A 14,382-nucleotide genomic window follows, 5' to 3' on the forward strand; every position below is an offset into this window, starting at 1 on the left:
AGAGAGAGAGAGAGAGAGAGAGAGAGAGAGAGAGAGAGAGAGAGAGAGAGAGAGGAGAGTAACGGGTGGTACTGCTTATCTTCACGTAGCGGGTTGCCAGGTTTGCATCATATCCTCCTAGCACGCATGCGCAGTGAGTAAAAGTACAAATTAAGGCCTGCAAGTAAAATCAAACTGTACTTAAGTAACAGAACATACATGTTATCATCAAAATGTGCTCCACTTGTCAAATGTAACTAGGCACGTTTACTTTTCAGACTTTAAGTACATGTTGCTTATAGTGCTTATTAACTTTTCCTTAATAATAATTTTGACTGCATGGTTTTGACATGTAATGCCATTTGTTGCTACTTTACTAAATCATTCCAAGACTTCACCACTTTATGCGCCATTTTTCTGCATACTACTCTCAATATATGTAAACAGGTGTTGGACACAGCATACTTAACACTGTTCATTACACTAAGTATGCCTCATCAGGTCACACTGGAGAAACCACCCAAACAGAAGTGCTGGTTCGTCCCCTCCGCTGCTATCTGAAAGCGTGTTGTTTTTTTTTTAACGGACCTGGCAACTTACGTACCGGTCAAACTACAGGACGCAGACTCGAAAACAATGGCGGACGAAGTAGAGCAGGTTGGTGCAGCCTCGTCATATTTGTACCGTTAATCTCCTACACCGCGTTTATTTCACTCTCCCCGAAGAAGCCCGGTGCAAAGTTTAACTCGAGAGCTTGTTTTTAGGGAGGTTATCGTGTCTCTTGTGTTTGTTTTTGCTCCGTAAACAGCGCGCAGCGGTCTGCAAAGCTAACTAAATTAGCATTTAATGCTACCGTCAAAAATGACTACACGTGTTTGATGCCGTTTTGTTGACCAGTCAAGAGCTTAAACCGACGAAATACACGATAGCTCAAAGCTAATAACGTTTCTTTTTATTGTTTAGTTTGTTGGATAAACTGGTTACAGGAGTCTGACTTCTTTCAAATGTTTTAATGGATTCTTTTAACCGGATATGACGTTAACTAACGTTAAATGCTCAAATATAAAATGTGGAAAATACAACGCAATGTAATCTAATTAACTCTTCACAACGGTTCTTATCTGTTTCTCCTTTTTGCATTAGTTAACGTTTAGTTAGGTCTGATTTACTTTCTCTACATAGTTGTTTCACAGCAGTGTTTAAGTTAAATATGTTTAATATGTTTCTACCACAGACTTGATGATTAAATCTGTCTCTCAAGTCATTTCCTAATATAGTAAACCCTCTAATGCAAGATGAGCCAAAATGTTTTGTTTTAGTTTACAAGTGGAACTTGATGGAGAAGCCCAAACTCATCTGCATCCTGGTGTTATGTGCTCCTTCCTCTTCTTCCCCTTCTTCATCTTCTGCTTCCTCCCATTCTTGCTCCTCTTCTTCCTCCTCTCTACCTTCTTCATGGATGTTTGCTGGAATTGACACTTTAGATAAGTGAAGATGTGTCTCCGCTCTAAATGGTGAAGATGCGACTTCTCGTTTATCCTCATGTTGGACTCACAGAGCTCAGCAGCATCTGTTCCTCTAAAACAGAGAAAATAAACTGAAAAAAAAATGAACAGAGTTTTGGAAGGTATTTCTAAAAATCCCCAATGACTGTTCTAACCCCGTGGATTAATTAAAATAGTCTGCTGAACAATGCAACGTATTTCTTCTGGTTTTTTCCAAAGATCGCAACTAACTTATAGAAGCAGCAGCCCGCTGAATTAGCTTCTTTGTGTCTCTAAAAGTTCTTGAAATCTGTCTCCATCACATGTCTAACTAACGTCCTCTCTCGTGTGCTGCAGCAACCGTCTACCAACACGGTGGAGGAGCCACTCGATCTGATCAGACTCAGTCTGGACGAGAGGATCTACGTCAAGATGAGGAACGACCGGGAGCTCCGCGGCCGCCTGCATGTAAGACACACGCACCACTTATAGCAGCGGGAGTCGGACTGTTTTTTCTGCTCTCGCTTTGCCGTCTCTTGTGTGCTTTTCTCCCAGTTCACATGTGCGGTGGCGTGTTTGTCCCAGGCTTACGATCAGCACCTGAACATGATCCTCGGTGACGTGGAGGAGACGGTGACGACGGTGGAGATCGACGAGGAGACGTATGAAGAACTGTACAAGGTACCACATGGTTCCTCCTCTCTGCTTACTGAACTGCTGCTGTGGTGTAGTGGTGATTCACCTTCCAAAGAAGCATTTTAAATGCTTATTGTGATACAGTTACAGTAGTAGTGGTGCCACGGATCACAGATCAGATCAGCCCAGAAGAAAAGAAGGGAGCAAATATAACAAATGTAACTTCTAGAGATCCATGATCACGTGTTTAGCTGCTGACACTAACTGTTGATCCTTGATGATCCATATTGACGGATACGGATCCCTTTGTTGGTTGATTACAGCAGCTGGTCCTCGAGGATCCAGACTCTCACAAACCGCTCTGAAGTCTGTAACCCATCAAACAATCTAAATGTTATCTTTTACTTTAAGTCATCTGTCGTGTTTGTTTTCTTCATAAAAACACAATTCGCATCAGGAATTAAAAGATGGTATTTTTATGGATAAAACAAATCTTGTCATCGGTAGTTTAATGATGTATTATTAGAGTTAAAGTGAACGGCTCATAATTCATCTCTAATGTCTTTATGTTGTGAAAACATCTTCAAAGTTCCTCACCAACAGCTTCAGACCAAAGTCTTGATATCAGATTAACTGTGTAAATAATAATTACACATTCTTTGTCTGTTAAAGTTCTGTTCTATCACATGTTGTGAATGACGTTCATCTCCTTTACAGTCGACCAAGAGAAACATCCCCATGCTGTTTGTCCGAGGAGACGGCGTCGTCCTCGTAGCTCCGCCCCTCAGGGTGGGCTAGTCCTCGACCACTTCCTGGTTTCTAACACTGAGGAGGGGGGCTGTATGCTCAAACATCTTCAGACTGTCAACACCGTCCTCCTAACATCCACAACACGCTGCACCGCTTCACTACTCATCTCCATCTTATGTCTTTACTCAAAGACAGAAAGAGGACTTTTGTTTTGGACAGAGAGACGCCATTTTCTTTTGTTTTCATTTGGGTACAATGTTGTTAATAAAAGGTGGTTTCAGGCCACTGTCTGAGTTCCATTGCTCAGGTTTTTGTACTGGATTGTGCTCAGTAGAGCAGTAGATAAATCCCCACCGTAAGTTGTTGAATATTATTTTGAGTTACCTCTTTTTCACAGTCTTTGAAAGTACCGGACCGTGTTTCAAGTGTCTCATCGTGGTTTCAGGTAACTGCTTCAGATGTTAGCTTTAGCTGTAGTTTTTTTTACATGTATATTTTGTAGTGTTTCGTGGGACTGGAGAGTGCATCGGGCTCAGATGTCAAGATTTGGTTTCATTTTGGTTTCGGTAACTTGAATAAAAAAAGGTAATTTGAAAAGAGAAGTGTGTTTCAAGTCTTTGCTCCAGAAGTTTGTTCTGTGTCACTAATGATGATAATTAGAGCCGCGGCGATGAGTCGGCACTAAATCAACGGAGTAGTAGTAAATGAAATACGTTTAGGTTTAGATCTGTTGGAAATGTATTTAAGTCATTTATCTTCCATTTTCTGACGTTTGTACAGACAAAATGATAAATCCAGTAAATATTTGGCAGATTGGTCGATTAAAGAAATAATAGAAATAATAATTCATTCTGGTGTCTGTATAGTGCAAAATGACCCACTACTCCTCTGACCATGAATATATATATATACAGTATGTATCACCATTTTATTTATGAATTGACAAATGTGTGTATATATATATATATATATATATATATATATACACACACACACACACACACACTTCATTACTACAAGTAAAACATACTTAAAGTAGGATAAGTAGTACTCATCATGCAGAGTGCTACTTTGCATGACAGGATTATTATTACAGATGTGTTGGTAAACGTTGAGCTGGTTTTATTTACTGAACACTTGAACACAGTTGGGCTGAGCTCGACTACCAGGAGAAGTGAATGTAAAGCTCCGGGTCAGTGTGAGTATGTTGTACATAAATAACGTGTTGAGAGTTTAGCACTATTTAAATACAATATAAACTACGATGAGTTCTGCATTATTACCAAGTCTCTCTGGCCTGTGCCTTGTGGAGCTCTGGGTCTAAAATGTATTTTATTTCATTGTGTTCACATAGTGCACACTGTAAATACTGTTGTATTACAGCACACTGCCTTTAAAGGCAGGGTAGGTCATCTTGAGTAAACTGGCATGCATACGCTGTATGTTTAGCATTACCCAACCTAAAAACTCAGACCAGTGTTGTCAACTCTTCCAGTAAAAGTAGCTAGCAGCACCATAGCTCCAAAAGTCGCTAAGCTAGAAAGTTGCCAAGTCGGCAACACTGACAGCAACGTTTCTTCAGGCCTCCCTCCAAAGCCACTCCCCCAAAATCATCATTACCAATGTATATATACCATAGACTGTATAAGAAGCGGCATTTTGGCCGTCGCCATCTTGTTTTTTTGCAACCAGTGAACAGAAGTGACCGTATTTGGACGGTGGAGGAGTGATGCCATACGGCTCTGGTAGCGACCTGTCAATCACAGTAGCCCCGCCCTAAAGCATACCCTGCTCTATGGTCTATTTGACTCGAAATGGACCATCTGGTAGAATCAAATACGTCATTTAGTATCATGTTGTAGCCACATGTCTCACACACACACTCACAAATAACACACATCTCTCTGGATCTCAAGGCTCCATCGTCACGGGAACATTCCTCCGCGGGTCAACGAGCCCTCTTCCCAGAAATCATCAACATTTTAGATAACATTTAGTTGAGCCGACATCACAGCCACGTATCTCACCATATTAGGTCGTATCTAACTGAGCCAAAAGGTGCACACACACACACACACACACACACACACGCACACACACAATCACAAAGAAGGTTATAAAAAGGGACGATGGACACCACAGCTTTAGCTCTTTGCAAATAAACCGCTCAAGTGTATAAGATCTCATCTCTCGTCGACTCTTTTATTTCATTAACATCTGCCACTACGAACATCATTTACTAAATGAACATCATGCTGTATTGAAGAAGACTTGAAACTAGAGATTGAGACCATAAACTCATGTTTACAATGTTTACTGAGGTAATAAATCAAGAGAGAAGTAGAGTCATTTTCTCATAGACTTCTATACAACCAGAGGAGTCGCCCCCTGGTGGACACTAGAGAGAATGCAGCTTTAAGACACTTCAGAATACAGACACAGAATGTTCTTTTTTCTGTTTTTGCTGTTAAAGATTTCGATTCATTGATTGCTGTCGGGATGTAATGATAAGTTCAACAAAAATATTTAAAAAAATGTTTTTGAAGAGGGTTAACTAACCCGCCTTTAACTAACCGACACACAAAAAGGTTCATGCAGCCGTGCTGTTAGACATTTAAATCTATAACAATATGCTGTATTGTAGAAACTGTTCACATGTTTTCTGTTTAAACTCTTCGCCGTCTGTAATGCAACAGATAAGTACAGCTTTCAAATGTGTTGTGGAGTAAAAGGAACAATATGTTGAATCATAAAACGGCAAGAAAAGGGAAAAAACCAAGTACAACAGTGCAAGTACTGGAGTAAATGTACTAAAGCCTTGTATTGTTGCGTTCCGCCCACCAGATGGCAGCATAGCTCTACGGCGAGCTGCCAGGATTGTATCTGAACAGGCTGCTGGTTTAATCTCTAAAGACCCAGACAGAACTATCAGCATCGACCTCACAGTCACAAACACGGTGTTCTGCAGAGTTCACTTCGTTCTGTTGTACTATTATCACATCAGTTGTTCAGGACGCACTCATGATACAGAACGTACACACTGTTCTCTGCAGAGCAAGGCTCATAATCTGAAGTGGCCTTTTCTCGACTCCCAGAATCCCTCTGTTTCCTGTAGTGTGCAATATGATATAAAATGAAAGCCTTTATATTTGCTTCATCTCTTAAGCAGGTACTCGAGATCACAGCTGTCATTTCGGTCGAGGTGCGTAGGAGGTTTATGTCTCTGAGACGTCACGCATTGGCCTCTGTGGCGCTCACAGGTGTGAAAAGTGACATTTGAAGAATTCAGGATATTTCAGCCGTTTCTTAGTTGAAACATCAGATTCCTAAACAGGATTATAACCCCAGTGTGGGACAGGAAGTTCACCTGGAAGCAGCATGGCAGACATGCGACTCTTCATAAAAACTACAGGGATACATGGAGATCTGAACCAGTTATTCCTGTTTTCTGTTATATCTTCTGTTCGTATTTAAAAGGAGCACTGACGTCGTGGAGGTTCTTCACCGGGAATAAGAACCGTTTGGTGGAGCTCGGCTGCACCGCCCGTCTCGCCACATCACCGTCGGAGCCCGTCATCACTGAGCTGAGCCGCCTCGGAGGGACGGTCACTGTAACGCAGCAGCACACAGGCCGGAGCCTAATGCACGTTAACGAGGAGCTCAGCGTCCCCTTCACGATGCTCACAAACGAGTTAACCAGGAGACCTTACTCAATTTAGGTAAAAGCAATAAAACAAACAACAACAATGTAACACAACTGAAGTTATTTAGAAATGTTACAAATCAATTCCAAATGAAGTTCCACTGTCTACTTTGGTTTAAGTCTGTTTGATATTTCTTCTGTTTTTGTTTTGTTTATAAATATTATAATACATATAAGGAAGCCAAATAGCACTTGGGTGTCTCCCCTTAGTACTTGTTACAAACCATGTATGTGATGTCATCTCAGTGTGATGTCATGTTCAGGTAAAGTCATTTGTAAACAGTGGTCCTTCTCTTCTGCTCTATATTGCCTCTCGAGTTGTCCGACACAAACCAAAGAACTTGAGCGACTGGACGGTAAATATAAAAGAGCTTCGTTGTTCTTATCACCAGTACGTGATGTTCTGCACATTCCAGCGAGCAGTTTGAAGTGCTCTCAGACACGACGGTCCTCAAACATCACGTCATCCGATTCCCAAAATAAATGCTTAACAACCTCGTGCTTCACGTCTTCGCACTTGTGTCAGAGATATTTTGTTGCGTTCTTAGCACACTCGGGCTAACGGGGTCCCTGAATGTGGCTGAACTCGTTTAAATCGGCCCCCGTCACTTCTCCAAACACTAACACTTGTTTGTCTCCTTCTTTACGGGTCACAGAGGTGAGCTCACATGTAAATGCTAAATGGACTCTACTTGTACAGAGCTTTTCTAGTCTTCTGACCACTCAAAGCTCTTTAACACTGGATGACATCATTCACACCCACACTGATGGTAGGGGCTAGCATGCAAGGTGCCACATGCTCATCAGGACTAATTAACATTCATACACCGCAGGAACAGTCTGTGGGAGCAACCTGGGGTTAAATCTCTCGCCCAACGACACATCAACATGGACCAGTGGAGCCGGGGATCGAACCGCTTTCAAAGTCACTATAGGAATCAGTACCCGTTTTAAATTCAGCTTTTCTGTGATAAACAATATTATTTGTAACATCAATGCGACTGTAACATCACATTGAAAAATAAGCAAACAATATGATACACATTCTAATTAAAAAAGGTGCATTATTTGTATTTGTATTTGATTTCTGCTCTTTTGTACTTTGCTTCTTGTACCAACACCTTCTCATCCAGACTCGTCACATACCGACGCTAGTCAGGAGGCCTTGGCGTCCCTTTCTAGCAAAAATTATGACGCTCCACTTTGGTCGCAATGAACGTGTGGTTAACTTTGTACATTTTAAACAGAAACACTTGGGTTCAGTAAAAACATCGCGGTTGGGCTTAAAAAAGGACGTAACGTAAATAAAGTAACATAAGTGCTGAAAACACGTAACTTTTCAAATGACTCAGGACACTTTGGGACATGAACACTGGTCTCCTGGTTGAAAGTCGTGTGTTTGTTGCGTTCTTTGTTTGTTGCGTTCTGTTTGTTTGTCGTGTGTTTGTTTGACCCCCCTGGAAATGACAGCGATGGAGTTCACCTCGGCCTAACTGTCTGCTGTTTGGTTCTGGGCAGGTTGGGTACAGCAGGTTCATCGCAGCTTCAACTAAAACAGTAAAAGTGACATAAAAACCAAAACAATGATCAGCGGAGCGGCACGGCGACCGTTATATAAAAGAAAATGACTGATGATGACTGGAGCTCGATTGCAGCTGCTGCTGTAGACGAGGTGGAACACTTTTTGACAGGAAGGTTAAACTCTTTGTTGTAACTCCTGGCAGTGTTGTTAGTCCATAAGTGTCACAGAGTTGATAAGAAGAACTGGAAATAGACTCAGTGTAGGTTTGTCACATGGTGAAGCATTGTGGACAGGAATAGCTGCAGACAGAGGTGACACGTAGCACGCTGAAGCACGCACACACACACACACACACACACTCTCACACACACACACTAAATCCGCCTTTGAGACAGGCATGTGACCCACATAGAGAAAAATAATCAAATCGAGGCTTGTGGAACATTGGAGCAGGGCGTCCTTGAATTAATAAAAGAAACACAAACACACACACACACACACACACACACACACACACACTGCTTCTCTCATGGAGGTGTCAGAGATATCACTCGCCTCCTACTGTCTGCTGCTCTTTTTCTGTATTTAACACCGAGCACATGTTTAACTTAGTACTCGTTGGGGTTCTGGTCGTTTTGAACCGCATCATTTAAAAAAAATCTCTTATCAGTGCTAAGAATTGTAAAATAATTACTGCTTTTACTCTTCCTGTGGGCGTAACAGCAACATGCAGATTACGTGAGACCCACTTTTTTGGGGCGTCGTAAAAATGTGTTTTACAGGTTTAAAAACAGCTTTTCTGCAGACGACGGGAAAAATATAAAGTGTGGGAAGAAGAGGGGTCCTCATCGGATTGTATTTCCCACTCGTTCCCCTGAGTCTGTCTACATGTTGGACAGTTTAACAGTGTTGAGGTATGTGTGTGTGTGTGTGTGTGTGTGTGTGTGTGTGTTACATAACATGTCACGGCTGCCTGTCAGAACACACACATGATCTCACAGCTAAATCCCCTCCCCTCTCCTCTTACTGTCTGACTCTATACTGTACATTGTACATGTAGCGGACTCTGCATTGTGTGTGTGGTGCATTTGACAACAACAAAAATGCTTGCGTCTATAGGGGGGGGGGGGGGGGTGATGTCAAAATTGAATCTTTAGTAGTTTTGTCACAGTTCAGGAGCAGTTTGCCTAAAAGATTGGTGAGAAACTGTCTCAGTTCGAGATGTGCTTCAGGAAAACAGGTTCAATTTGTTGTCTCATCAAAGTTGCTTTCTCTGTTTTCTTCAACTTCAACTTGCAACTTTATTCGTCCCAGAAGGGCATTTTGTTTTGTAGCATTGAGCTCAACATGAAGCAAACATGAGATAACATTTGTGAGAGTAACACACTTTTTAAATGTTTTGGTGTTTTTGTAGTTACTTTTTGTCGATGGTAGTCTGTGTCTCTGTAGTTGTTTTGAGTGTTTTTGTATTAATTCAGTCTCTTTGTTGTCGTTTTAAATGCTCTTAGATGGTATATTTGAGTTGAGACAGGACAGATTGTGAAACGTGATGCTGATGTTTTTTAGCTTTTTCCTCAGGAGGTTTAGGATCAGAAGAAAAACACAGTTTTTGGGTTTGTTCCCTGAAATGCTGTGATCCTGCAGTTTATGTGGCGTTAGAACTATTCTGATTTCTTACCATCCAGCCGGTGATGGCAGGAACATCCACACCGTCAGATTATTTGTTTGGGATTTGCCTGAGATGCAAAGCCAAGAATTTAAATTATGATGCGAAAAACAAATTGATACCCTGTGTCCTCTTCCTCTAACAAGTGACCCATTGTAGGGGTTAGCAATCACAGCCCAGAGGGATCAGTTATACAAGAGAACCGGACAGATGGCCAGAAAATACCAAGATGCCACAACCGTTTTATGATGCCAACGCAGATCTGCCTGCTGAGCTGAAGAGCAGCGACCCAGGCTCAGCTGTGTGTGTGTGTGTGTGTGGACTCGATGTGCCACTATGTCTTAAAGTTTAGATGAAAATGTGGTCCTTATGTAATCCAGATTGTCTGTTTCAATATCCCTTGACTGTATTCATGTTTTTAAGTGGTGTCTACACTTTTCTCATTCCTGGTCGCTATAAACACTTTCAATGACTCGCTGACCAAAACCTTCTCAAAAACCAAACTGTTTGCTTACATTTCATTTAATAAACCTGTGAAAACAGGTTGTGTACTTTGTGGTTTAGTCACACAATCTATCCATGACAGAGGGATAAAGAACATGATATTCACATGGATTACTAAACAGGGCCTACTAAGCACAGGCCCAGGGGTCCAAAGTGTCAGAGGGACCCCCCCCCCCCCAGGTCTTCATCTACAAAATGTCATACAAAGAGACACAAAACAACAACAAAGAGAACAAACTGTAAAGTGTGTCTTGCTCCTATGTAACAGATGTCTGTGCATGTCTGGGCCCAGAAGCCCATCCTCTGATAATCCACCCATGCATATATAGTGTTGCATAATAACATGATGAATAAAATCCTCATCATAAGCATGTAACCCGAGTCCTTGCTAGTTTTGGGAAGAGTATACGAGAACGGAAGAGAGGCTTTGTGGTGACTCCAGACGTGCATACCTGAGAGCTGCCCAGTGTGACCACAGCCCACTGGAGCAGTCAGGAGTCACATGTCTTCAACTGGAGCTGTCCATGGAAATAAAAGTCTTTAACCTCTTAAGCTTCTGCAGTAAGGAAGGCTTCATGCTAATGAGTCTGAATTCCTCTGTACATTGACTAGTGGCACAGTCAGCAGGACAAAGAAGACACACCAGCCTCATATATTATATCATATATCATAAATATATTGTTTACTCAGAGTTTAATGGAGCTTCGAGCAGTTTCTATTTGTTAATATTCCGCTTTTACTCCACGCACCGTTAAATGAGTAATACCAGTTCACCCTGTTATGACTCATCCCTCCAGTCATTTTGACTGAAAGGTGTTTTTTTTGGCTTCATATTCATCAAGTTCCTCTCACCTGTTCCACATTCTTTTACATCTCCGTTAAACTGAAACATCTCATTTTGTGGAGCATCGATACATCGATGTCATCAGATCGTTTGCATGTTTCTAATGTGACGGCCGGCACGAGTCAGTGCTCGAGGTTTGACATGTGTCACGTGACCTCCGTGCGGCCGCGTGAGTGCGTTTGATTTGATGTAATCGGTGAGATGTCCTCTCATTCGGCTGAGAGGCAGCAATGACTCATGGGACACCAAATGTTCGAGAAATTAAAAATGTGTGTACACACATCCATCACGTCAGCCGTACACACACGAGTTCAGGGCATTTTTTATTTCTCGATTTGAGACGTCCCGTTTTCACCAGTTTGGTTTGTGATACAGAACTTATTCTATGCTTCCTCTCTCTTTATTAAACTTTCCTCTCTCTAGTGTTTGTTTTTCTCATTATTATTTTTACCCTCATAATTTAGAATGGTCATTTACCTCGGCTTTTTAAATAGCTTTGTTGAATACTCGATTCTGATTGGTCAAAAGCATAGCAGACCGCTGATTTGAATAACAGACTGTTAATTAATTAATTAATAATTAGCACATATTTCAGAACTGTTTATTTGCCAGAGTTTATTTGACAATTTTCAGTACTATTTGATAAGATAATGCCTCATTTGCATATTTAATCATAACATTTTATAAAACTTGTAATACAAAAAAACATTGTCTTAATGTAGGTAATCACCTGGGGAATTATTTTATGGGGATATCTATCAGATATAGCTTTTACCCTATTCACCTGTAGCGTCTCCGCTTAACTTAACAACATCCAATCAGATCATTAGATCAAATGATGACACCTGTGTCTAATCAGGCCTCAGTGACTCTGTGGAGGTAGAGAGCGCTGCAGAGCGGAGCATCGGCTCTCTGTTCCTGGGGAACATTGGTGTTCTGCTGTTGGTGAAGATATTTTAAAGTTCCTCTGAGCGGCCGTGGCCCAGCAGCCTTCGTCTCTCTGTGTCCGGAAGCTTCACTGGAGCTGCATGAGCCAAACGCTCAGATTCAGAGCCTGCGCGAGGGGAAAGCACTCCTGGGTAAGTTTGTTTTTAAATGACTCCATTTATAGTTCATCTTTTGTCTTTGTCTGTGTTAATTAGTTTCTAGATGTTAGCTTACCGTTTAGCCGGAGGTGACAGGAGTCACAGGGTCATTTCGCTCACTGGACAGCGGCCCACATTATCATTCTGATTCAAGTGAAGCAGATTTGTCGGCTCAACGTTCATTCTATGAACTTCAGCATAATAGAACAAAATATAGATTTCGAGATGTTTCCTTCATTTTTTTCAGATTTATTTTTCCGTTTCATTGTTAGGTTGGACTACGTTTTTTATATTTACAATTCTTCCTAAATCTTCTCCATATGGTGGCGTGCTGACAGTGAGCGGATTATCCATCAGCCAGAGCCTTTCAGATACCTTTTTGTATTTGCTGTCCCCCACTTATGATATGCAACTTTTAAAAATAGCAACATCAGACATTTTGCCTCTTTTCAGGCTCTATCAGGATGATTTTGTCCCTTGTTAACTATCATGTTTTTCTCCAACGATGTACATTTTTGTATATTATCTCAAATGGCTTGAAAAACTGTTTGGGCAGAGCTGCGGATGTTTACAACATCTGGCTCCGCCCCTGCTGGAACTTATTCTGTCTTCACGTCTAACAGTACGATGAATGTGGGCACTCAGGTGCGGACACATTATCAGGAAATTAGAAGGATTTCTAACGGCTACAATTAAGCTGCTTTCCAAATCGCATCATTTGTCTTTTTACGTTCGGTACATACTGCAGCTGCCCTTACAAAGTACGTACTGTTGCATGCAGTATTCATTCAATTGGCGTATACAGCATCTCTACATCACTCCACACAAGTATGGTCACTTCCATTCACTGGTTGCAAAAGACCAAGATGGCGACGTCCAAAATCCAAGATGGCGACAACCAAAATGTTAAACTCGAGGCTCCATAACGGCAGTCCACAAACCAATGGGTGACGTCACGACGACTATGTCCGCTTCTTATGTACAGTCTATGGTCAGAAAAGCAAGATGAGCATGCTGACTTGCAAACTGCAAAATGTGACCGGATGCAGGACATCTTTTTGTTTTATTGGCAGACTGTGTTTGACATACTATGTATTCGGACTTACTAAATCATTTTTATGGCATACTAAATACTATGTTTCAACAAACTGGTGCCAAAATGGCGAAAAAGGGGCCACCAGAAAACTACTACAACTTTAACTGATGAGTTATGAACCTGATTTAGTTTGGACAGGACTTCAGCTCTTACCAAATGTGTTTGCTGCAGTGCTACAGTTTATTTTAGCTGAGCACATGTATTAATCAGCGTACTGCAGTGATGGTACAGCTGGTTTGTATACCAAATGACCTTTCTTTAGTTACATCCCAAACACACCTGGGTCCTCTGTTCGTGAGTGTCTTTCAGCCACCTGTGTCCACAGACCGGAGGTATGGTGAGGTCGAAGCAGCAGGTGCGGGCGTAATGCCTCAGAGGCATTAAAATGAATTGAGGTCACATGGAAGGAAGGGCGAACACACGAGAAAAAACATGAACGCAAAAGTGCAGACCGACTCTTCCGGGCTGGAGACGCCAATAATTTAGTGGCGACCTCGCCCGGTGCTATCACGGAGGATCTCAACCAGAGAATTATCTGTACACAAAACACGTCACACCAGGTGAAAGTAATTCACTGAGCTCGGCCGTTCGCGGTAGCTTCTTGTTGAGGATTCTGTACAGACATGAACGATATAAATCTATGCATTCCCCCTCATAAAATCAGAGCTAGTTCACAAACATAACTTCAAAATAACTCAACAACACTTTGGTGTGCTGGGTGAAAGTCCATTGTTTGTTTGACTCACCCACCAGAAGTCTTTCCTCTATTGTTATACGGAGTAATTTGCAGTTAGTACAGACTTCATGGGGTATAATGAAGAAAGGCGTTGTTATTGCCCGCTAAATGACTAAGAAATGTTCGTGTCATTCATCAGGCTGTTCTCAAACAGCGTTCTTCGTTATACCTATAAAAATGAATGCGAGTAATTCGTAGATTTCCCCAAAACAGTGAACGACAAAGTATAATGACTGCAAAGACCCACACAGAGCGGAAGAATGTGTCTTTCACCCCGGAGGCCACGGTTTTTGTGCCCCTTGTGAAACGACAAGTCAATCTTGATATACAGTGGGTACGGAAAGTATTCAGACCCCTTTAAATTTTTCACTCTTTGT

The 14,382-nt window shown here is 41.7% G+C and overlaps 1 protein-coding gene across 1 annotated transcript; it reads left to right on the top strand.

Moving 5' to 3' along the window:
- The first annotated feature begins 559 nt into the window (after positions 1-559).
- On the top strand, positions 560-3,448 carry lsm3 (LSM3 homolog, U6 small nuclear RNA and mRNA degradation associated). Its single transcript, XM_031850670.1, has 4 exons — positions 560-636; positions 1,821-1,931; positions 2,049-2,144; positions 2,817-3,448. Exons 1-4 carry the CDS (start codon positions 616-618, stop codon positions 2,895-2,897), a joined length of 309 nt encoding a protein of 102 aa, XP_031706530.1. The 5' UTR covers positions 560-615; the 3' UTR covers positions 2,898-3,448.
- The last annotated feature ends 10,934 nt before the right edge of the window (positions 3,449-14,382 follow it).

Source organism: Anarrhichthys ocellatus, unplaced genomic scaffold (assembly GCF_004355925.1).
Source record: "Anarrhichthys ocellatus isolate YVR2014 unplaced genomic scaffold, GSC_Weel_1.0 scaffold1, whole genome shotgun sequence".
Lineage (NCBI taxonomy): Eukaryota > Metazoa > Chordata > Actinopteri > Perciformes > Anarhichadidae > Anarrhichthys > Anarrhichthys ocellatus.